Below are 26761 nucleotides of genomic sequence, written 5' to 3' on the forward strand. Positions count from 1 at the left end.
CATGTCAAAGATCACCATGGCTACAGCCAGGGCATCGACACACTGTGAATTATGCTATTTGCATTCAATCCAGTGACATATCTCAGTGGAAAAATAGTTCAATGTAGTATGGACGTGTCTTTTCTTTGCTCGGATGGTTATTCAAGACTCAATGTTGACCTGGATGAAATAGCATTCTTCTACGGCTGCAACTAATGATTCTAGGCCTGTGCAAATAATTGCATTTCAATTACAATTATGGCATATAAGGATTATTAAAACCTCGCCGTCGGTTTGGAAAGGCTGGGGTGAAGCCGCGGAGATGTCGGCAACACACCTGACCCATTTTTAAACAATAAATTCTTTGAAGGAGATGTTTTCACAGCAAAATAAAATAGATAATAGAGAGGGAGTTCTGACCTGTTTAACTTCCTAACACTAGCTCTAAGCAACTGATAATACATAATTAAAATTACTGATGCCAAGATTTCTTTAAATCAAAGCAAATATTTTAATAAAAATACAATCATTTACTTCCTAATCATTTGAATTGTGTCTTTATGCAAATAACCATTATGGATGACAATAACAAAGTACAGTAAACACTGGAATTTACCACGAATATAATGTTTTTTGTGTAAAATATATCGAACATTGAATGACATCAGATCTAAAATGTTATTCTTTCATTTAGCGCATAGATTTCAAAAGTGGCAGATAAGATTTCTGAGTGTCAAACAAAAAAATATTTGCCACAGTGGCAGGTAGTGAAAAAGTTAATTTCAAACCCTTTTTGTGGCGAGACGTTTATCTGTATGTGTCATTCAGATATCTCGAGAACCGTTCATACTTCACACTGGCCGAATGTGGTGCAATTTGGTCAGTTAATTATGATGAGCCTATTTCCCGCAGCCTGCTTTGTCAACTTCTACCTCTTTTCCCACATCAACATTGCTTTGAAAAAATGGGTTTCCCTTCTCAGAGGAAGGAGTGGGCATCAGGCATAAGGCAGAAAAACTGGACTAACACATAAAACTGACACACACTCACACCTATAGGCTATTTAGAGTCTCCAGACTGACCTGAATTACATGTCTTTGGACAGTGGGAGGAAGGTCACACCAGCATGAGGTGAACATACGGCACAGAAAAGACCAGGACTGAGATTTGAAAACGACTAGACTAAAAGCCTTTGCACACAGCCTGTTATTTTAGAGTGAAAACAAATCTCATGTTTAGTCCGTTACGTTTATAAGACAACTCGAAAACTGTCGCTGAATGGTGCTGGAACGGTCTTGATTATCCTTATTTTTCCCATACAGTAAAAGTCTAAAATGTAAAGTAGAAGTATGTAGCAAAAGGTTATCAGACTAGTCAAAGGAAAAATATAAAGCTTAAAATTTCTTATATTTGAATTATTTAACTTATACTATTATTTATTGATGTATTCAGTTATATACTTGACTTGTCAGGTAGTTCGAGGCTTCATGTGAACTTTGCGTTTATGAAATAACTTAACCTATGGTATAAATATACATGAGCTTTGTTTTCTAAAGATAGTGTTCCCCCCGGGCAACATGCAGTGTAGCCGTGTGTGTGTCAGTCATACTGCTAGCTGCTGTGCAGGATCAGCTGGATTGTAATTGGTCCAGTTCTTTTTGATTTGTGCTTTCAGCATTTTAAGTAATTTATCAAACCAGATTTCCAACATCAGAAAGTAGATCATTAAGTCATTCAAAATCTTCTGAAATCTGCTCTGGACACTTTGTATCCTCATCAGGGGTGACAAAATAATTTATCTTGAGGTGTGCATTTTATTTCATAGTTTTTGCTTGTAGAAATATTTTTTTTAAATGCAAATGTAGTCATCATTTCTGTGCATCATGAGTTATTTAGGTGACGGATTACAAAAAGATGCAAACAAAAAATTGCGACTCTCCTGATGCAAGTAAACCACTAGCTATTATCAACATTCACATTCATTTAAAAAATCAAGTTACCATTTTAATGTGGGAAAAAAATATCTTAATATTCAATCTATATTTAATTGAATATTATATATAGCAGGGTTGATCATAAAATTCTAAGTCACCTTTCATCTTCTGCATGCCCTGTTGACCTTTCAGTAAACTGAACAATTGTTATTCTAGGGCTGTACCAAATACCATTTTTTGGGCTTCGAAGCTTCAGTGAGAAATATTCAAAGATATCTGAAGCGCCGGGACAGTGCTGCTGGCGCACTACTGTATATGTACGCACCTCTACACATAACAAACAGCCGTATCCATCTAATAATGATTAATGTTGAATATGATAATGACAAATGTTGTGGGATTATTCCTCATTCCTTGTGCTATTATGGGATTTATACATTATTATAACATACTTGTAGTATATATGTATTATATATAATAATAATAATGTATAAATCCCCAAATAGCCCATGTACAGTAAGTGTTCATATATATATCTATATATATATATAGATATATATAGATATATATATCTATATATATCTATATATAGATATATATATAGATATATATATATCTATATATAGCCCTATGTTCTTTTCTTTGTAACGCAAACAGATAATCATGACACCAAACCATCTGAGAAGTAATGAGTTGAAACATTTTGAATTCAACACCATAGATGGAAAAATTGTGGATTTCTGCCTGCAGTAACTTTACCACAACAACAAAAGTGAAGCCCGCTGTTAGGAGTCTGATAATCACCCTAAATCGCAGTTTTGTTCACTTCAAATCACAAAATTTAAGATGTGAGCGTTGATTCAGAGGTCTTGAACCAGACTAACTTGTTAGCCTGTAACTCTAGTGAGGCAGTTGATGAACCGTCAATTCTACATTATAGATTAGGATTAGCCTACAATGATTACGTATGAGTAGCAATATACGTTAGTTCTCATTAATTCAAACTCACTTCTGCCATCCTATTCGATGGTTTACAAATACACACCAATAGAGCTGTCACTTTTCCTAAAAAAAAAAAATCAACATTGATGGATTCTGTGCAGAAAAAATATGCTTTCTGTTGACAGCAAGTTGAGCCACGAGGGAATACAGGCAGTTTTCATGGTTTGTTTTAACATAAACGTGTCCATTGAAGCAGAGGAATGTTCATATTACTAAATAGATATACACAGTTAAATATGTAAATACACAGCCTGCAAGACACACGTGCACATATGTGTTCAAACCCACCCCCCCCCCCCACACACACACACACAGACAAACACAAGAGTGTCTGGCATGTGAAGGAAGCTGACAGATGGTAGAAGGTCTGGATTTGGATTCTGGATGGACGTTTGTCAACTATTGAAGATACAGAAATGTCGTTACGTCTGATTTGCATGGAGAATCAGTCACTTAAATTTTGGTGAGATGAGATCACGACAAGGGAAAATATAGTTATAGAGTAAAACAATATAATTATACAGGAACACACTACATGCAGCACACAGAAATCCCAAAGAGGAGGCCAAAACCTGCCACCAGGAATTTGTCTCTTTAAATCGAGCAAAACAAACAGACTGAAGAGAAAGAAAACACCTCTCACAAAGGATCACAAGAAATGTAATCAGGTTCCGATTTTAAAAATGATAAAAATAATTTAAATCACGTCTAGTCTTTTAACTTTGTGATACCTCAGAGACATATTTGTCATATGTTCTTACAGTTGTTATCGTAAAGTGTCTGTCTTCGGGCCTTGTGTGTTGTCAGACAAATGAGTCACCATGAATCAACACTTACTCATCCAGCAGCAAAATAAAGTGGAAAATCAAGCCATAATAAAGATACTGGGCTAGTTTACTGAGTGCTAAAATAGCACTTGGATTGTATTTCATCAGTTCATTCATTATGTCAAAGCAGAATGGCTGGCACGCTATTTTTGAACATAAAAAACTGAATCGGAAAGAGTTTTTAGGATGGCATGCCCCACTCATGAAACAAATGTAAGACATCCAGTTTCTATTATAAATATGATTTTAAAAACTCACCAATATAAATATCTGTATCAGCCTCAAAAATATATAAATTTACTATATTTCCCCCAATTTTCAATTTAAAAGACTTAGTAGTATAGTACTAGTAATAGTAATAGTAAAGCACAACAATAAAATATTTGTATCCTCCCAAAGGAAAAGTATTTGTAAGGTTTATTTAGGATGTTTATTTAGCTAAATGTATGGACCTTTAGCTGCCAAAGGATGCCTCTTTATTATAAAAGAGGCAAACAAGTGTTTCCCTGTTGACATTCCAACTACAAACTGTGCAAATCACTGCTGAGCTTTATTTAGTAAAGCCAAAACATGAGTTAAGGTTTCCATGACAGGCTGTTGTTTACACTGGCGATCTAAATTAACCTGAATGACGCAATTCAGGAGAGAGATATAACCTGAAAAAGAGATTTTCAATCTGGGGATTGAGACCCCCTCATGTAGAAGTGAGATTGGAAACCATGGACTTAAAGATGCAGTAGGTAGTATATGTTCGGCATCATTGGGCAAAAATTCCATAATAACCTTTCAGCATATTGTAATTCAAGTGCTCTGAGAAAAAACAGACGTCTGCACCTCCTCATGGCTCTGTTTTCAGCTTTAAAAAATCTAGCCCGTGATGGGAGACTTTGGCCAATCACAGGTCATTTCAGAGAGAGCGTTCCTATTTGCACTGCCTAGTTTGACCATTCAATCGGAAATCGTGAGTGATTAACAGCTACTCAGAGACGGCAGGATCCAGCTCGGCTCTGATTGGTTGTCTTCCTCCTGTCTGTGAAATCTTGCAGATGCCATTAGGAGCACCAGAGGACACCGGATGACTCAGAGGCACATGATTTTTTTCAGATTACCTGTCTCATACACTACTGTCAGGATATAGTGAGCCGTTTTATTAAAATAACTTTTTTTAAATCATATTTGCTCCAATTCTTCCTACCGCAGCTTGAAAGCATGAACATGAATTTCTGATTCTGATGAATCTACAGTATCAGAATGGCCCTACACCTTCACAGGTCCACAAGACCTGCAGAAAATGGCTCTGCAGCATATCCATCAAATCAGAGCCATTCTGTGAAAAGCTGACATTTTGGGGGGTCTGATTTAGGATTTGGCCAAATCAGGGAAAAAAACATTTCCACAAAATGCCCCTCTCATGTGTTGAGACAGACAGAGCCCTGCACTGTAGTTGCAGGCAGAGTGTGCATGAGCAGAATGAAATGACATGGATCATGCTGAAGCCCCTCTGGTGGTCAAAGAACAACTGGATACCAAGTGTAATCTTTTTTGACTGATCAACATCAAAAACCAGATCAATACTATTACTGTATTTTAAATATCAAAGAGGGGAGAAACACAGTGTTGGCTTAATAGCTGCATAATCAGACAGTCAGCATTTTGTTAATGGAGTAGTTGGAGGAGAGAGAGGGCAGAGGGTCTTTTGAAAAACAAAACCATGGCATAGGAAAATACAGAAAATGGAAAAATATCACCTCCCTGAACTGAGCAGGGTATATTATCTGCAGCTCCCACAATGACTTACAGTACTCTGGTCGAAATGGCTCTCATTTCAAAATTACAAAGTAACAATGTCCTATACTATCTCTCCATTTGTGCTGCAGCTTCCCTTTTTGAAGCAATACTAATACAGCCCAGCTTTCTGTCTAATAAAGAACGCATTGTGCTTATACTGAAACCTGTAAGTAAATCTAACAATAATTGCTCTTTCTTTCACAGTATGACTCGAATCTGCATCTGTATATTATACATCTTTGTCACTGAACCTCATAGTAACATGGCAAATTGCACTAACAATTTTGACTCACGTCTATTTATGCCATGTTCTTGCATGATATTAAAGTATGTGTACTTCGAGGAAGAAAACAGTCTTTAATGGAATCATAGTGAAGCGGTCCATGTGAACAGCCGTATTGTCACTGGCTCAGTGAACGAGTGGGTTTTGTTGAAGTGAGATGCCCCGATGGACTGATACTACTTTATCTTGATATAGCTGTCATTCCCCCAAATGAGCTGCTAAATCAATTGTGACACAGGGCCGTCATTCTACTGTGTCACTGGAAGGTTTATAGGGGAATAAAAACCATCAGAACAAGGTGAGATGAAGCATGAAATTTCATGATATGAACCCTTTTTTTCCTTGTTTCAAGAAATTCACCATACGAGTGCCACAACAAGGTTAAAATGAAGAGAAATGTAACAGATTTCAAATGATTGACTACCATAAAAGAAACCATATAATGGCCTATGTTATTTATAAGGTTGATCCAGAGTCACTAGAAGTGTGGGCAACCACAATGATGAAATGCAATAAACAGGGCAACTAGTTTTCAACCCAGCAGTGATGAAACACAGCGTAAAGAAAATGAATAAGTGCCATATAAAATAAAATCACTCATGCTCGATTTCAGGGACTGTCAATCTTTAAATTCTTTTTATACGTACAGAAAAACATGGACAGAAATAAAAAGCTATTCTGAAGATTAATACCCTACTCTTCAAGTGGATTTAATTCTTTAACCTCTGATCTAATTCTGTCTGAGTCCAAATTCTAAATTAAAATGAAAAGCATGCATATAAATTAGTAGATTTGATTAAATTTTCTATAGAGGCTCTGCTCAGGTTATTGCTTCATTCCAAATGAGTACAAGCCCAGCGGCTAGAAAGATAAAATGTTACTCAAATAAGATGTTTTGAAAAAGCTGACAAGGAGGAGTTAGTTCTCCCTAGAGTTGGGTTGATTTTCAGTTTTACTAGTGAGGTCTGATGTACAAGCTCACACCGATTTGATTTTGTGCACATTTGTCAATATGATACGTTCTGGCAAAGTAAAATGTAGCCTACATCAGCTGCACAATTAATCGAACATTAATCGCAATCACGATTTTGGATTCCCACAATTAAGTGAACATGATCAACTGCAATATTGACGTTTAAAATGTGTGCTCTGCTCTTAGAAAACTCCAATGCATATCAAATGAAGTGCTTCCCAAACTAACAGCAGGCAGGGGGCGATCAAGATGTTTTGGCTTCACTTTTGTGGAGCTGTCATGTCGCTGTGCACGCACCCTACAGCGGCAGCCTGTGAGAAACTTCAGAGTAGAAGAGTAATAACAGACGGGCAAAACAAAATTACACTGAATTCAGGTGAAGAATAACCTTATTTTAAGTCTTATTTTGATGCAAAGATTTGTATATTAGCAGGAATTTAGTACAACATGGAAGCAAAAGCAGTGCTTTGTTGATTTAAACAGGAAAGTGCAATTATTAAATAAATGTAATTATTTTCTCCCTAAAATCAATGAATAATCGTGATGAAATAATTGTGATCTCAATATTGATCAAAATAATATCAATATTGAAGGATGATCACATTTCAGTAGAGGTGGGGGAAAGTGGTGCACGGCACGCTTTGTGTTTGTTTACTAGAAAGTTCATGTGTTTTTTGGGGAGACGAGACAAGACGGGATTCCCCCAGCCAGCGTATTGCAAGCCAGGTAGCCTGTGTGCGGTCGAGAGATGGAGGAAGCGAGCATGTGATGGGGAGTGTGAAGTCAGCAGTAACGTTATAGCGGTGAACGCAGCAGTGCAATGTGGGCTTAGGCTATTTGTCGGTGAATAAATGCTGCAACTCCTCGAGACACAAGCCAAGTTCTTGTGTCTTGCTTGCCACCTGTTGATTTAAAAAGAAGAGGGTTAACCAATAGTGACAACTTTGGCCCAGGCTCATTGAAGGTGAACATAATGTTCATTAAGATATACTTTAAAAAATGATTAGAAAGCTTTTCTTTCTTTTCTAGACCTGAAATCAGCTGTTGCTAAAGAGAAAAAGGATCAAATGTTTAAGGTTTTGCGGTTCATTGACCGGTTATACTCACCTAACATTTACTGATTTTACCAAACAGGGCTGAAGCTAAAATGTTAACAGTAGCAGAGGATCAACTGGGGGGAAATAATCATTAACTCGCTAAAAGAGATTGCAACAAAGCAGATGGTGAGCACCTCTGGGAAAGAGGGATGTGGTGGAGCTTTGACCACAAAACAGCTGCAGAATGGATCGGCTCGCTCATTCAAGGAATCGTGAAAGAAACTGTCAACTGCTAATGATATCTGCCATCCTCCTCACAGTATGCTGCTGTGTGGCCGGGTTTCCGCTTTTTGGATGCACTCTGACTGAGCTTGACACTGATGGCTTTTACTTTACAAGCTGCCATGTAATTGTAGCTTTACTATAAGTGATTTTTTTAAGCATACACGTGCTCAGAAAAGAGCACGATGAGTGCATGAATGATTTTAAAAGGACGTTTGAACTAGAGTGTCTTATTTATACACAAAAGTTGTTTCCCTTCTTTACATCCATCAAGCAAAGCCAAAGATTACAGCAAGAAACCCTACTTAAATCTGAGATGTCTTGGTTCATTGTATAAGATCACAGTATTTGGAATAACAGCCAGTATATTCATAATTGTTAATCTGCCTTAAAAATGTATTATTCAATGCCGTGGTTCATTATTTACATGCTTTTACCAGCAATGTTATCATGTACAAAACCCCAGATGAATCCATGAGAAAATAAGGCTCAGAGAGGGCAGCTCAAGGCAATCTCTAATCAACTATTCATAATGTGTTTTTTATCCAGCACTACATATTATTTGCTTTACTTTTTTGTTGACAGTTTGAAGCACTTTCACCTCCTAACATTAATTACAGCAATGCCATGCGAGAGCAGCGTATTAACAGCAAGGGTCTGGTTCAAATGTGGGAAAACAAATGTAGGTTTTAATGTTTTGTTTTTAGACTTTCTGAGGCAGATGGATGATTTGTCATTGCACGACAGTTGAGAAGGTTCCTACACAATGTGAAGGCGCATAAACAATAACTCAGTGGGTCAGCTTCTGTCTCCGATGTGAAACTTAAAATCAAGAGCACGAACTAAGGGTGAGGGAAAATGTCAGAATGAGTGGGATGCTGAACGCCTGTGTGCTCTTGCATGAAAAATATTTTTCTTCTACTTTTCTTCCTCTAAATGGATCATTTTTTTACTCTTCTGCGGCCCCCTTACTACTGAAACCAGCCACTTCAGTGCATGTGAGATGCTTTGTCCAGCCAGCAGTAAACTGTAATGTCAGAACAAGGACCCACCAAAATGATTTCCAGTGAGCATTAAAGGCCAGAACGCTGTGAGCTTCTTATTCCTGGGTCACTGCATCTCTATTGTGCTGCTCATGTGCACCACAGAATGAAACAAATTAAATTTATAAAATAATACTTTCATTTCACAGAATAAGAGCTAAACTTTTGCTACAGTTGAGTTGAAAAGGAAATCCCCGTCAGGATCTCCATCTGATATACTAGTCAAGAGGGACAAACCTGATAGTACAATGTGTTGCGGGTGATGCGTGTCAACTTTATGAACGCATCTGCTGTGCAAATGAATAATGTAATCATCTGACAATCTTGTCTGTGATCATGAATTATCTTTTCCCAAACTGCTTGTCACAGGGGCTCCCACTTCTTGGCGAACTACACTGAAATGTTCTTGAGCTGCAGCTCATGGTCCCTGTGTTACCGTTACATAAGGTTGGAGTAAAATATTCATCAAGCTGCTCTGGACCACATCTGTATGCAGCAGCTGAGTGCTGAGGAAACACTTTTCTGTAAACCTGCTAACTACACCAGGGTGGCTGCTGCTGATGCTTGGTTTGAAGTGGTTTGCGTGCAAATGTGATTGTGTTTCTGTGTGTGAAATGTTTATATACATGGCATGTGTGTTTAAGTGGTGCAGTTTTGTACATTGTTAGTGTGTGTGTGCTTGTGCAAGCATACAGTAATGCGCATGTCTACATGTCTAAGAGTCTGCCCGTCTTCATCAGTATGCTGAGTTTGTACTCGAGTGCATGCATTGCCTCCATTTAAAGCAAACATTTATGTCTAGCCGCAGTGCTACTAGACGTGGTTGTCCCTCTTCTCTCTGCATGTTAGATGATGCAGCAAATTATGTCTTGCTGGCGCAAGGCGAGTTATGAGACGGTCATAAAGTTAAGTTGCGTTACCTCCTAGAGCCATCAGCAGGTCCGTGAGGTCCAGAAGAACCGGCTGGCATCTGGCTGACATGTGGATCCCTGGGAAGCCATAATTCAAGACCCCCACCTAAGTGACCACACACCACTCTCCATTAAAGGTTTACTGTTTAATCTATATAACCGACCAGACCGCTTTACATCACGTGAGGAGCTTTTTCTCTTTTTTAATTGTTGTAATGACCATTATTCAATTAGAGCGGATGTTGATTGATTGGCGACTACCTTGGAAAGTGTTTGATTTTCAATACAGCGGCTCAAAAACCCAAGAGATTGTAACTGAGGATGAACTGGTTAAATCTCCCCGTGTTGATCTACTCAACCTGCCGTCTTACTGAAGCTTCTTTCTTAACCTCCAGCTGTCTGAATGTAGAAAGACAGGAGAGGGAAATGCTAATATATACATTGAGGATGAAGAGAAAGGAGATCAGAGAATTCTAAATTAAATATGCAAGGACGCCGCTTACGTGCATTAATGAAGAGGGAAAGAGCACTGTGCTAATGACGAAGGATTTAAGGCTTCCATGTGAAAGAGGGATCAAGAACACGCTGCTGGAGAGGCTCATTATTGTGTACCGGCTCCTACCTGTGCGAGCGCGCATATACGCATATTTTATGTGTGAGAGACAGAAAGAAATATAGAGTTCATGTGCAGGGTTTTGAACACTCGACAGGTACATATAAAGAACACCCATGCATAGAGGCATAAATAAGCTAAAAAAAAAGAATAATACATTAGTACGTATAAAAGATGCATAAAACTTTGTTCTGTCACACTCTGTTCACTCCGGTTAACGCTGGGGGCCTCGACAAGCAGGATACATCCCGTGTGGTTTGTAACACTCTGGAATCAGGGAGCTTATCAAATCATACATATACTGCAGGCTGTTGCTGTGGAGTATTGGATTAACTAATACACAAAAAAAGCATTAAAAGACTAAATAAAAGCCTTGTATCCACCTCACCAAAATCCGGGGTTGTACCCAAATCAGAATTTTCCAAATCGACTCACCAATTTGGGCTGATTGATGCTGATTTTATTTCATGAGGCGGTTCCTACTTTTTGTTACCTACCAGCCATCCCACACAAAATGAACAGTCTCCAATGCACTCTACGCAAAACAACTAGGGCTGTCAATCAATTGAAATATTTAATCGCAATTAATCAATGATTGTTCATAGTTAATTGCGATTAATTTGTTCAAAATGTACCTTAAAGGGAGATTTGTCAAGTATCTAATACCCTTATCAACATGGGAGTGGGCAAATATTCTTGTTTTATGCAAATGTATGCCTATGTTTATATTTGTTATTTGTAAATCAATTAACAACACAAAACAATGACAAGTATTATCCAGAAACCTTCACAGGTACTGCATTTAACATAAAAAATATGCCTAAATCATAACATGGCAAACTGCAGCCGTACAGGCAAACAACAGCTGTCAGTGTGTCAGTGTGCTGACTTGACTATGACTTGCCCCAAACTGCATGTGATTATCATAAAATGGGCATGTCTGTTAAGGGGAGACTCGCGGGTACCCATAGATTACACCCGTTATTTAGCCTCCTTCGTAACAAGCTAGTACAGTTGATACCAATTGATTCCTTAGTTTTTCTAGTTTCATGTGATACCAGTATCTTCACTCTAACTTTAAAACTGAGCCCACTACCACCTAAAAATCGCAAGTTGTGTTAATGCGTTAAATAAAATTAGTGGCGTAAAAACGAATTTGCCCTTAAAAACAACATATTTCTGTTAATTGATGATACCGATTACGTTGATGAGTCACCCTAGCCCTGAACAGCCTACATGTGAAGTCTCGTGTTTTACCTCAAGACTCACTATACTCACAGCTAACATGACTATCATCAGTGATGTGAAAACACCAGATTCCCACAGTCAATTAAATAAAAAGTGTGTGTCCTAATCATAGCTCAATAATAATATCCTATCACACTGCAGAGCATCTCTCCAGCATGGCATTGGCATAGTGTTGATGGCACTGGAAGGCAGTAGTGGAAGCAGTGCCAGAGTCTGGTCTGGTTCAAGATTAGTCTAGCATTCAGCACCATGAGCTGAGAGCTTCCCAGGGGCAAGCAGAAACAAGGATGAAAAAACAGGGCAGGGTCCAAAAATGAACACCCGCCAAGCGCCCAATTGCGGGTAGATTTTCCGTTTGGCGAGTAAATCTCGGAAGGCTCTTCACCACATGTAAACATTTTGTTCCATCATGTTAGTCATGTTATAAAATACTATGCTTGGTTACACTAAGAGTCTCTACCGCGTTTTGGTTTCATTTATTGGCGCGCTGCTTCTGTCCTCTGCTCTCTGTATCGGAGTTTGACAAACACATACACACATGCACCATGTGCTTAATGTTAGTGAGTGTGTGGTCGAGAGAGAGTATGAAGTTAGCAGTAACGTTACAGCTGTGAACGTAGCAGTGTAGTGTGTGTACAGTTTAGGCTGCCTGTCGGTGAATAAATGCTACAACTCCTCAAGACCCAAGACAAGTTCCAGTTTCTTACTAGCCACCTGCTGATTAAAGTGAAGGAGGTTAGCCCCGAAGTTAGCAACAACAACGGCCCAGGCTCACTTATGGTGGGCCGACCATTAAGGTGGTCCAGCTATTACCAGCTAAGTAAATAAACCCAACATCTTCCACACTCTTCGAGATGTTGTTTTACTTTAGATCGTTTATTGATTTGTTTGGGTAGAGGATTTACTCATGGGGGAAAAAAATGAACTGAACAAACTTAATTTCTATCTTTTGTTGTTTATTGCTGAATCCCTGAAAAGTGGTCTTTTTTGTTGTACTCTGGACTCGATATTTTTGGTGAATATTATTGGGACTTGCATTTGATTATCTTACACTTAATTCCCTTGATCCACTTTGTTTGAACCAATCCGACAGCATCCAATCAAGTTGCAGGAGAAAATCATGAAGAACTAATGTATTGTTACTGAGGTGTATATGTTACACAAAAAGGCCATTTATTATTTTGTCTGGTAAAAAAAATGCTAGGCCGGTGGAGGTGCAAAACTGCAGATCTCGAATAACAATCTGAATCATCAACAATTTGGTGGCAGTAAACACCTGGCCTGCTGAGGTGTCCTTAAACACGGAATCAGCAGCGGGGATAGTTTTGTCACTGAGCCACCAGCTGACCTCCCACTACTTCTAAGCAAGACGAGGGAATATTTTTGGGATCAGGCATGAATTTTCATGTGAGATCAAGGTGAAAGTAAATTTTGGAGTCAGGATTATAATCAGCTTTTTAAGTGAAAGCAGAACACAGAGGATCTGAAATACATTTTGAAGCTGGTTTTGACGCCTGAAAGTTATCTGGGGAAGAATCCCTCATTTTAATTACCACAAAATTTAAATAAGCCACTACCTCGCCGGTCCAAATGAAAGTGATTTGAGTAATATCTGTGCTAAAATGTGTAATTGGCCATGAAACATTTTCAAACACATGACAGTACTTCATAAAAAGGAATTCTTTTTAAATTCAACAAAAGGTGTATTATTTTGCAGAGAGTCGAGCAGTAAATAGTAATCAAACCTTCCGTAAAGTAGAAAGAGCTATTACGCGTGCCATGGCTGGCTGGATGGAAAATAAAATGTGTGTTAAATAATTCATCAAATGTTCGAATGTACATGAACATATTTTTTCCACAGTGTAAGCAGATGTATACAAGAAACCGACTGGAAGACAGGCTAAGGGGTAAAAATGAAATAAATTTGTATCCTATTAATCACTTCTGTATTGTGACAGGCAATACCTCTCACTGCTTAGCAACCAACTCCTGCAGGGCAACAGTCAGAGTGATGAGATTTACCAATCTTATCTTCGCTCTAAAGTGTCCATTGTGTGGCAGCACATCTCCAACACATATCGTTTCTCTCACACTGTTCAGCAGCTCCCGTTGTTTTTTCAGCCAGTGTTATTAATTATTCAAACAAATATATAAGAGGATCAATAAAGGAAAAACATCACAAATCACAGGGTCAAGTGTCTTACAGTACTCACAGCAGTAAACACAGCTCTTGTTCTTTGTTCTGTGCATTTCATACATACTAAAAAAGTGGACAATCAAACCTACATGAACACAATAACTGTGTCTTACCTTAAACAGGCGCAGTATGTTGGCCACCATGATGGAGACGGAGCTGGAGGAGGCTCCGATGACGCCCACTACCCTCTCAGGTTTGGTGATGATCGGCGCTCCTCCGCCCAGACATTTGACATCTGTCCCGTCCTTCTCGATCAGAGCCTGCACGAAGGTGAGCGACTGCTCCAAGGCGTGAGTGTCCCTGGAACAGGTGTCCAGGATACGCGCCCCCAGTGTGATGTTAGGCAGCAAGTTATTGTCATTATTGATGCGGTCAAGGGCAAAGAGCATGGCCTCCAGTCTGTGTATACCCTTCTCCTTCTTCAGCTCCCCACATGGCTTGCCATCATGGCCCCTGGCGTGTACTGGGAAGAGCCCACCTAAGGAGATATCGCCGTCGATACGGATGGAGTTCAAATGTGTTTGTCCCGGCCCTTTGGGTTTGGCAGCCTGAGCGGTGTTGAGGGAGCTGTAGAGAAGAAGCAGCAGCAGCAGCGATGGCAGAATCCGGCGGGTCCGATCCGGTCTCCACGGCGGGGGCTTAACCATGACCGCGGCCCGAGCACACATCCACATGGTGCAACCAAACCCAGCAATCAGAAAACAACAGAAGCCAGGTATTATTTTATGATGGCTAAAGGGTTAATTGCAATACCTCTTGAAGCAGTTGGCACAGAAAAGTCTTCCTCTCATGTCTCTCCTTTCTCCCAGGCATTCAATTAATGTAGAATATGAGCTTGGTTATTTCACAGGATGTAATCCTGCTCTCTTCTCCTCTTTCGCTCCCTCACTCCATCATCTGACCACGGTGGTGGGCAGCTGTTCCAGTGTCTGTTGTTATTCACAGACTTGCCTATGGAGATCCTTCACTTGGGGCATTAGGAAGAACAAAGGTGAACGATAAGCTTTTTTCTCTCCGTCTCTCCCTGCCTCTCTCTGTGTTTCTTTCCTCTCCACCTCAATCAGAAGTTTTTAATCTCGCCTGTTCCCCTGGGCAGGGATTTGGTATATGTCAGAGCCCTCAGGCCTGCTTAGGTCCACAGGCTTCAGAGTGAATTCCTGAAAGATGAAAAAGAGAAGAGTAGTGAGACAGTGCACAGAGAAAACAGAAAAAAAAAGGCAAAGGGATTTTTATTGGTATGAGTTTTTTCAATACCTCTTTTTTTTTTTTTGCTTAACCTTTTTAGTGCAGCGTTATGTGGAATGAAGAGACTGTTCTGCTCCCCAACTAATTTCTTTCTCTTATATAGTCTTCCTACGTCTACCATTTTGAATGCAAAAGGTTTCCATGGACTCTCAAGGTTGACAGGACTGAGAGAGTCAGATCCCCACGCTTCATACTCACCTATCAACCTTGTCGGCAGACACACTCAGACGCTATCACAACAGTGTGGCATTATTTGACTGTTACGTTTCCTCTTTTTGCTGCTGATTGTATGTCAAACTGATTTTAAATCAAATTGAAAAAGTACTGACTGTCTTATGGTTCCAGGAACACAAGACTGTGCTGTTGGCATTGGCACTAGTAGATCACTTGCTGTTCTGTGTTGGTACTTTGCTCAGAAATCCTTATTTTCTAGAAAACGTTTCACCACTGCTGCCACATTACTTCTTCAAAGCCTGACAAATCATCAGAAACATTAAGGATTTAAAGGGAAGTTCAAAAGGACTGAATAAGCTCAAGATAACGCTGATATCTCTTTGTGCCAAATGGACCTCTTACCCAGGTATTTCTGCTTACTACAGGCAAAATCAATTACATATATTATAATGGAATTCATATGTGGGTCTCAGAGTCTCTTAAGCTTGTCTAAGTCTGTACCTTGTAGGCTAGAAAAGTACAACAAACCAATGGGGGTATGGTCTAAGAAATGAGTTTGAAAATGTAATTATGCTATTACAGATGGAGAGCAGCTCTTATATCCAAAGTCGGCAAAAAGAGAAATACCCACCTTAAGAAATCACTGCAATATGCACGCTGACTTCTGATTCTAAGCTGCCATTAGCACGGCAGAAGATAATGTTCATTTACAGAATGACTGAACTATCACACAAGCCCATGAAAGGATATAAATATTTTAAACTTCCTGATCACATATAGAATCAAAGCTTCAATACATTGACAACATGAATCCTTATTCATCCTTATTTTCATCTCTCTGATGGCAGATGTAGCCTACCTCACTAGGGCTACAACTAACAATTATTTTTCGATTGCATTTGAAATTGCATTTTTCAATTAATCAAGAAGTTGTTCGGTCTACAAAACTGAAAATTTGTATTAAATAATTTCCCAGAGCCCACTGTGATATCTTCAAATAGCTTCTTTTTTTAATCAAGATAGTCCAAAAAAAAAAAAAAAAGATATTTAAATTACTGCATTTTAAAGGAACAGTGTTTAGGATCTGGCAGGATCTGGCAGGATCTAGCGGTGAGGTTGCAGATTACAACTTCTCCAGTGTGCCAAGCGTGTTGGATTGCTACGGTGGCCAACGTGAAAACATGAATGTCTCTCTCTAGAGCCAATTGTTGTGAGAGTAGAGTGCTTGGAGTGTGTGTATGTGGGAAGTGAGTGGTGAAGCAAGAGAGAGAGAGCAGCGGTGACGGGAGTGAGTAACGTTATCGACTCCAGCCCAGGAAGGAAAAGTTAACAGTGTTTGGTTTGTCGGTTCTCGGCTACCGTAGAAACATGTCGGTGCACTTCATGGAGAGGACCTGCTCCCTATGTTGATATAAACGGGTCATTCTAAGTTAACGAAAACTTTACAATCTATACAGGATGTGACACCCTCTGTCCTTTACAGTGTGATCCTCTCTTAGTAACGATTCTTAGTTTCAGGTGATTATACTAAAGAAAACATACTTATTAATATTATACTCCATTTCTGCCAATAGATCCCCCTAATTGTTACACACTTGTATTGTAAGACTGGAAGAAGTGGCTGAGCTGGAGCCATCAAATTGACATAAACAATTGATAGATTATCAAAATAGCTGATTACTGATTATTAATTAGTCGATCAACGAAGTGATTAATGGACTAATTGTTTCAGCTCTCTACCTAACTGCATCTGTTTTGATGTGGCTTGGTGTTTATTGCTTCACTGTTGTTAGGTGCAGATTCTGTACAGATTGAAGTGTTGTAAACATGCTGGTGTGGTGCGTAACGCAGATTTAAAGCTGGGTTTTGAGTTTCTAGGTTGCATCCTGTCATGCACATCCACACACTCCGACACTATCATTCCCTCCCTTCTGTTTTTTTTCTTCCTCTGACACAAAGAATACATGCATGCCATATAGACACAAAATACGCCTCTACAAGCTATCATATATGTACATATCTACACTCTGTTCATTCCTGAAGCTGAAATAGGCTCTGAAGGAACAATCTCCCTGCACCCAGTAACAGAATAGAGCTGTAGACATTGGTTTTCCAGCGGAGTGGGTTGAAGCCTTGGATCGGCAACGGCTGAGATTCATTGAGAGCATATTGGAAGTGACAAGGTCCTTTGAATACACCCAACTATCTCCTACTGAGTGAGAAGTAATTTTTCAGACTTGATTCACTGCAGGTTCACTTTAACTGCAGCAGAGCAGATGACAACTGGAAAGTCAGCCAACTCACCTTAGCCCCCGTAACCAAATGCAAACCATGTATCAGCACATCTAACATCAGAGCATACGCTGAAGAGAAGCCAGTGAGCTGCCAACATACCATAGGCAAAATTTAAAAAAATACAGCTGTAAAAATTGAAGGGTTCAAAAACAGTTCTGCAAGACTGCAGATTTCAAGAAAGATGTCATCAAACTTCATGTTTGTACAAAAGAAGAGCTGGTGGGGAGACAGCTCATATGTCTCCTTCAGACTGAAAAAAGTCCAGCCAATCTGAAGGAGTATCTCGAGTGCAACTGAAGGAAAAACATCTTCCTCACAAGATTATATCGGCATTATCGTGTTAATCAGCTTGTCCTGTCTTGTTTCAGATACGTGTTTCCTCTTTGACCAGGATGTAGATAATTCATTCTATAATCTTAAAGATCTCTGTACTTTAAGGTGACAGCTGGCTATATCCTCTGAATAAATCCTTCAGAAAATGTTTGCATTTCAGGAAATGTTTTATTTAAAACCAAGAATGTAATATGGCACTTAAATACACTAAATGGGTTTATTTTTAAATGATAATATTATTGTATGCAATTTAAGCAATTCAAATGTAGATTTTTCTAAAAAGGAAACAAATTTGTTTTTCATTTTAAGAGACCCGTCTTATTTTCTCTTTTGTGTATTTACTATAAAGTGAAATCTGACTCCTGCTACTCTGAGCTGAGACTCCGCACGGAGCAGACACTTTCACTTTCAGATTGAAGCGTCCATATTTCGACTATTTATTGATAACACTGCTGATACCCCAAAATGAATTATATGGGTTTTGTTTCTATAAAAAAAAAAAACAACGTGGTGAGCAAGTAATGTAATCAAAGTATGCCCAACCACCGTGTTACACCGACTCCGACAGCCGCAACCCCGAGAGTATGGACAAGTCGGCGTGATGACGTTTAGTAGTCTCTTTTAGCCACTTGTTAGCCACCACCTTTTTTAAGCCCTACAAGGTTTCAAATTCAGGAATTGGATATTTATTGATGTATTTTATATCGTAAAACAAAACGTTAAAATCTCTTCAGCTTGTGTTAACCAAAGACCTTATTTCAGGCATCTAACTAAAAACCCATTCACAATACCCATAGACTTCCAGACGAGGGAACCGAAGTGCTGAAATGCTAACTCATTTCCAGGTTTTAGGACTCATTACTGTAGCACTCTATTGCTCTTTGATAATAAAGCAAAAGTATTTTTTATCCGATTAATCGATGGAATCATTTTTAGAATACTCATTTAATAAAATAATCGGTGGCTGCAGCCATGAATCCCATTTTAATCAAGCCTTTCAGAGCTCTATTCAACATGACGTGTGTAGTAACTGAATGTATTGAAAGCGCAGTATTAGCATACAGTGAAATCCAGTTACACACTGTCAATGTCTCACTGTATATCTTATTTCCAGAACTCAGCTGTAATGTACTGTAACTCAGACTTGATTCTGTGGCTCATATTCCAATGTCCCAGCCTGACACACTGTAAACCGACCTCAGTTTTGGTTTGCTTTTGAGGCACTGCAATGAACACAGTGCTCAAAAAGAAAACAAGTTACCATGGCGTTGAATGAGAAGACAAAGTGTGTGTATTATACAGTATTTACATATCAGCCCGTAATGGATTACCACAGTAAACATGTACAACACAAATTTGAGAAAAACAACAAAAATGCTTACCAGCTACAAAATGTCAAAGACAGCTGCAGGAATTACTGGAGATTCATATCATGAGAACAACCTTTCCTCAGGTGCCAAAGCAAGTTTCGGAATAGACTATGCATTCCTTTCAAAAGGCCATACAATAACCTTCAGGCAAATAAGAGTGTGTTGTCACATGGCCTAGCCAGCTACAGCAGCAGCAGCTGAATCTACAGTAACACCTTTATTCCGATAAGAGCAAAACCTGTCTGTTTACAATAATATATTCGAAACAAACTGTATTTACTTTCTGCACGTTAGAGATGTCTGTTTTGGCAACTTAATGAGTATTCTCGACTGAAATATCATCAAATAAAAAGACTTTTAATGTGCACAACAAGACACGGTGTGGGTGTTGTTTTACATCGTGTCTGGTCTCGCTTCGCCTACACATCTGTCACCAAGACTAGTTTTCAAGTGTGCAGACCATTTTGATATTTAGGAAGTGTTGCAATGCGCAAAATGTTTGAATGAGGTCTAGAGACAACTCGTGTTTTAACAGAATACAAACTGCTAAGTCACTGAGGAAGATGTGATCCAGAAACATGTGCAAACACACAGTAGACTAGGGTTGCGAAAAGCAACAATGCTACAAACGGAATCTTTTTTCACTGAGAAATATGCATTGCTTCCACTCTCCTCAACCTGCCTGCCCTTACACATGCACTTCACCTGAAAAAAATGTAAGATGTGCTCTCTTTGAAGACGAAGAACGCGTTGTGCAGACCAGCCTTGAAACTCCCTCATATTTTCTTTTCGCTCTTCTAGTGGGAAATTTCACAGCTCTGGTCCAAGCATTTTACAGTCCTATCAGTACAGCAAAAGGAACATTATAAATACAAACAAGGGTACATGAAATTAATGTATATTTATTTTCTGCAGATTATTCCCCTCTTCATCTTCTGAGACCTGAGCAGCTGCTGGATGGCGATGCCAGCCAAGGAAACTTTTAGAGATGTGCTTTAGCTCTCCTCTCACAGATGGTCAGGAGGGGCTCTCTAATTGACACTCCAGCATGTTGATGCTGCACAGCAGATCAATAGGAAGGTAGAGGAAGGCTGCCCTGAGGAAACCGAATGGAGAGAGCTGGGCTAAGCTGCAGACAAGGACTGGAGAGCTCAGAAGAGGCTGCCACTATTTATCTAGCGAAAGAAAAAAATTATTAAAATGAGCCTTAAAAGGATGCATCAATAAGAATGGATCGAACTGTTAATGCTGCTCTTTGCTCATATTTGTAAGTGGTCTGGGGGTAATACTTTATATTTTTGAGCAGCAAAACCAGAAAGATTGCAATACAATTAAAGCAATACACTAAACTGAGCCTGCCATCTGTCACTGATATGCTTTTTCAGCACGTCAGTGCTGCTATTCCCAGTCTGAAAAATGTTGACACTGTTCTAATAGGAAACATTCAATGTTTAGCTTTAACAGCGATGTTATTGTATTGTTGCTGTAAGCTGCTTTGACGTTTTCAGCATCATATTGTGCAGCATTATACTGCATCCCTATACCAATCTATATTATCTATCAGGCAAAACTAGTTAATTAGTTAGGGCTGCAATGAACTTTTATTTTCATTATTGATTAATCTGCCGTTTATTTTCTCGATAATTAGATTAATCGTCTTGTCTATGAAATGTCATAAAACAGTGGAAAATGCCCATTATAATTTCCCAGTGAGTCCAAGGTGATGTCTGCAAATGTGTGTTTTTTTTCCGCCCAACACTCCAAAACCCTAGATACTGAGTAGATACTGTTTACAATGACTACGTTTACAAGCACACTCATATTCCACTATTATTGTGAGTATGACAATATTCCGAATTTGATTTGTGTCATGTAAACAGCAAATTTCGTTTGGATATTTGAATTAAGTCTTATTTTGAATGGAGCATTTTCCGATTAAGAGGATATGCCGATATTATTCAGGTTTTAGGAGCATTCTTTGGACATGTATACAGCGCGTTCGGAATATGTGTCTCAATTGAGGTTTTTACAGCAGTTTGCAACTCACAGCCTCTTACCTGTTTATGGCCAGCTCTTTGTGTTGTACACAAACCAACTGACCAACAGTTTGAAGAGATGCATGCCCAAAAGATAAAGAGAAACACATCTACTTTTAAACATTATGAAAGTCTTGGATATCAACAGGTTTTTGGATATGCGCAAATATCGTAATGCCAACCTTTTCAAGAAGGTAGTTAAAGGAATGAAAGAGGGAGGCTGTGTTCGCACAATGAAAACTTTAATAAAAAAAAAACGTATTATTTACGCAAAGAAGCAAAATGGCACAAGCGGCTCCTGCCATTTCACTTTTGACGTGATAAATGACATGTTCGACCCTTGTCAAACACAGCAGAGAATGGCGTCAACGTGAGATTCGCTGGCCCTGGTAAAGAGGAGGCCCTGAGCTTCTCCAATGGACCAGATGATTTTAGTTGAAAGCATGTAGGAAAGCATGACATACATCATGGCGTTTACATTAATAGGAGTATCCACAGCTGCATGTAAACAGGAATATTAGTGGAATATTCATGTTCATTAGTCATGTCACGTAATAATTGGTGCATGTAAACATAGTCAGTGATGCATAACAGAGAAAGGCAGCAAATTCTTGCATTGGAGAAACAAGGATGATTGACAATTTTGCTCGAAAACTGACTGAAGATGAGTAATCGACTATCAAAATAGTTGATTAATTTTCCATCAAACTGTTTCTGGTATAAAATTATTCCAGTTAAGATGATGATGATGCTGAAGATGATATGTCATCAATGAAAGGATCATTATCATGCAAATCATTTTAGGTCTATATATTTTTCTTAAGATATAGGAATTTATCAAGAAGTATTACACTTTTCCATCATTGTGCATAATTTTGCCAGAGTAAATCTTCAGGCCTTCATTCGCCTCCATGCATCACCACAGAAAAAGTCTTGATGAACAGAGTCTTTATTGCCAGCTGTCACACTATGGATTTGAGACAAAGAGCACCCTTGATATCAGTTTGTGTCAGACTTCAAAAACAGAAAGAAGCCTCCACTCATCAGATCTCTGCAGCCTGAATGTGGGGTTTCTTCTGGCTTATGTTTCAACTGCAGCAGCTCAGCCAAGCCTGCAGCTGAGCAGTGTTCCCCACCATTTCTGAATACTTCACAATAATAACTGACTGTCAGAGTAAACAGTTGTCAAACTACCTCTCAAAGCAGATCAAGCTGAAGTCTATAGCCTACCGTAATGGAGTGAACCAAATCACAGAAAATTACAGCTAAAGCTTTCAACACAATTGTCACATCAACTACGAGTTTTAGTTTGCTCAAATTGCGACTCTTATTTGTTCAATGTGCCCACGTTTATATTCTAGAAAACCTTTTTTAGCATTTTCTACACAAATGAGACAGGTATAAATGCTGCTGAAGAGCTAGGTTACAACTAATCACAATCAATTTCCACAGTAATTCATCATTCATCTTTTACTTAGAAAGATCATCTTTACAATCCTGAGGGAAATCAGCAAGAATAAGCGTTTCTCTTGCAGTAATAATCAGTATATCAGTATCAATTTTGGAAAATGTATACAGTACACTCCTCCGCACACTCTCACCTCTGACTTTTAATTATAATTTAAATCGATCTCACACTCCTTCCATCCAGATGTCTTTCCTTTTTTCATTCCACTACGTCGCACATTTAAAAGTTTTTTAACTAATATTATGGCTTCCTTCTTATTTCTATTCTAAGCCATATTTCTTTCGCCAAGAAAACGTGTCAACAAGGCATCTATTAAATAAAGTTGAGCTCATTCATGGGTTTACTCACGGTTAGATGTCCTTTCTGCCATGGATGCATATGATCGACTTGCAGCCTTTGTGTGTGTGTTAAACTACATAAACCCACCCAAACAACCCAAAACAGGATATGCCGCGGCAACCCAAAGTAAAGTAAAAAGATCAACCTAAACTTCGTCTTAGTGAAATGAACAAAACTATATTAAAGCCCGTTAAAAAACTATTTCGGCTCTTGACGCCCTTAAACAGCTGCGCCTGAAACAGCTGCGCTCTCAACAGCTGATACTAAATCAGGATGACGACATCAACTGGTGCCAACTTTATAAACAATGTAATGCCATGGTTGGCCACATGGGGCAAAAATACCAATTACTATCAACATAATGTTTCTCTTATAATAAGGAATTCAACTACTCCTTTCTTAATATTTGGCTCCTACTGAAATTCAATACAGAGGACAGCTAATTAGTCTATGTCTAGTTACTGCAATAACTTTACTACTTAAGTTGTAGGCAACTGTTGCAGTGTAAGAGATGTCCTAATTGTTTGCTTTGTTGATAAATCCTGGATGTGTAATATTATTTGGGTATTTGTGTCTTTGTTAGTTTTATGTCTCAACTTTCTGTACATCAGACTTCACCTTGAAGGCATGCAACTAATTTTTTTTTTCTTTATCAATTAATTTGTTGATTTTTTTTTTAGGTAATTCTCAATTGTTTTGTATATAAAATGTCGGAAAATCATGAAAACGCTCATCACAATTTTCCAGACCAGTGGTGTAACGGAGCGTAATTGATCCGTGATCTGTACGGATCTCCCCATGGTTCGGAAAGCATGTGAACCGTGGATTAATTACACAGTTTAACCATCATAGTGTGAAATAAAGTTTTACTGTCGATGGGCATTAATGCTTTCTAGTCACCGATCCCTCATGATGCTACATTGTGAACAACAAATCCGTGCTGAAATCGACAGGAGGAGGGCTAGTAACGTTTCAGCACCGGAGCAGCTAACATACTGAGCTTCCATTGAGTCACATTATGGTGCATTCAAGCTACATTACATAAAGATTAGTATAGGGCAAAGGTAAATTCTAACGTTATCGTGGTGTCTTCAATTGCAATCTTGTAAAATGTAGTTTTTGGCGAGAACCTTGAATAACTACAGTTGTTTGAAGGAGATGTTTTCACAGCAATATAAAATAGATAATAGAGAGGGAATTATGACCTGTTTAACTTCCTAACAATAGCTCTAAGCATCTTATAATACATCATTAGAACTACTAATGCCAAAAAGTGTTATCAATAAATATACAATCTTTTATTTCCTTATCATTTGAATGTGTGTTTTTACGCAAATAACCACTATAGATGACTTTAACAAAGTAAAAGGATAACATTTAAATTTAAAAACAATATTTAAATTTAAAAACAACAACAAAAACGATCTGTATCGGCCGATATGGCTCATCGACGATCGGTTATCTGTATCTGTGGCAAAGAAACAACATCGGGGAATCTCTAAAAGTTATATTTGCTCCTTTTTTTCTGCTGATCCGATCTGTGAATCAAAACTGTGATACGATCCGAACCGTGAGTTTTGTGATCCATTGCACTCCTACAGGTGACTCTTCATATTGCTGTATTTGTCCGATCAGTAGTCAAAAAAACAAAAGATATTCAATTTACAATTATATTAAAGTAAAGAAAAGCGCCACATTTAAGAAGTTTTCCTTTTGGAGTTTTTGATTAATAAGTGATAATGGAAATGTATGCAGATTAATTTTCTATTGATCAATTCATTAATTAATCCATTAATCAACTAATCGTTTCGCAGTGTGAGGATACAAATAAAGAACTAAGAAATCACAAAGAGGCTTGATGTGAATTCCTCAAAAATGGAGTGATAAAACAGGTTAATAAAACCTGATGGGATCATGTCCAGTATGATGTATGTATGTTGCACATCACTGCCTGAGGTGTCTACTGGGAAAAGCATTTTCACTGAAAAGAAAATGATTGAAATGATCCCAATCTCTTTCCCTTGACATCTGATGTGTTTTGTCACTATTGGATACAGAAAGCGAAGATGGGCCGAGGAGGAGCTTGAATATTTTAACTCTGGGGCACATTAATTACAGAAACAGCAAAACGCAGTTGACAGCTGTGATTTATTTAGAACCCTGAGATGTGTGGTAAATCTTGCTAAGATATGATATTATGCGATAGCTGACTGTGGCCGTTTGATTTCCCTTAGCTGAGAACCCTGAGGAAACAGGTTTGCAATTTATCTCTTGAAATATCAACTTTATGACATCTACACCAGAGAGCCGCTCCATTTCTGTGCCGGCTATACAGAAATTTCAGGACATGCAAACAAGGCTGATTAACTAAAAGGCCAGAGCTGTGATTCTTCAAAATCAGCGAATGTAATGCATTGTTTTGAACACACCGCAAGTCATTTGGAAGACAAGGTTGAGGAATGGTGGGGGGAGGAAGAAATGGGCCATCCCTAAATTTTTTTGTTTACTTGCACTGGATGCTTTTCTGTGCAGGCTAATGGCAGGCTAAGATCACTGAGCTGCATCTAGCAGGAGATAAATGGACTGAAATGTGAGAACAAGACTCAATTCTCCTGCCTCCTGGAAGAGCGGAGGGAGAAATCGCATGCTGCTTAAAAAGGATGAAGATGCCACGAGGGGAAGTCAGAGGAGCATATTAAAAAATTGTTGACTTCCCGTTCACTGACTTGACTGATTCAATGACTAACATCTTGCTACAATGATCAAATGCACACCCCCATATTCCTCAGTTCCCACCGTTCGCCTTTACAGAGTTTTATCCTTTATTCACTGAGGCTCCTACTCTTGTTTAAGCTCTCCTTTTGAGGAAAAAAACTCTACTTGGTATTCATCGTAGCTACCAGGTTTCCTCCCTATAAAGCTTTCAATTCCTTCCTAGTACCCATCATCACATGCACACCTTGGGGCCTGGATTGAATATGATTCAGAGGGCAGGCTTGAATTTTGAATCCACAGGTTAAAATATATCCAAACGTCCTGGTGTCTCAAAGCCTCTGGCACTGAAGGCTGCTCTCTCTCCCTCGCTCCCTCGCTCCCTTTCTGTGAAGCTGGTTAATGTACCAGTGAAAAGATGGCATGAGGTGAACCATCTCCAGCCTCCTGTTGACTCTAAGCGGCATTTGGTAATGATGCCTAGCATACTTCATCTTGTGGGTCAAATACACTTTTTTTCAACCTTGTTTTGTAGAATACAAACTATAATGGCTTAGTATGTACTAGGGCTGTCCTGAATACCATGTTTGGGCTTCAAAGCTTGAGTGAGAAATATCTGAAGGTATTTGAATCTTGCCGCTGCCGCACTACTGTACACACACGCACCTCTAC

The 26761-nt window shown here is 38.9% G+C and overlaps 1 protein-coding gene across 2 annotated transcripts in view; it reads right to left on the reverse strand.

The window, feature by feature from the left end:
• LOC119490306 (metabotropic glutamate receptor 4-like) overlaps positions 1-26761 on the reverse strand; it is a 197236-nt gene that overhangs the window by 143126 nt on the left and 27349 nt on the right. Inside the window, exons 1-2 of one of the 2 annotated variants that reach the window (XM_037773616.1) lie at positions 23387-23599; positions 14231-15274 (exon numbers count right to left, since the gene is read on the reverse strand). In XM_037773616.1, coding sequence (XP_037629544.1) covers positions 14231-14791 — 561 coding nt within the window. In that variant the 5' untranslated portion in view covers positions 14792-15274; positions 23387-23599. Of the gene's footprint in view, positions 1-14230; positions 15275-23386; positions 23600-26761 lie in introns of those variants that run through there. The other variant, XM_037773623.1, reaches the window with a different exon arrangement.

Source organism: Sebastes umbrosus, chromosome 1 (genome assembly GCF_015220745.1).
Source record: "Sebastes umbrosus isolate fSebUmb1 chromosome 1, fSebUmb1.pri, whole genome shotgun sequence".
NCBI lineage: Eukaryota > Metazoa > Chordata > Actinopteri > Perciformes > Sebastidae > Sebastes > Sebastes umbrosus.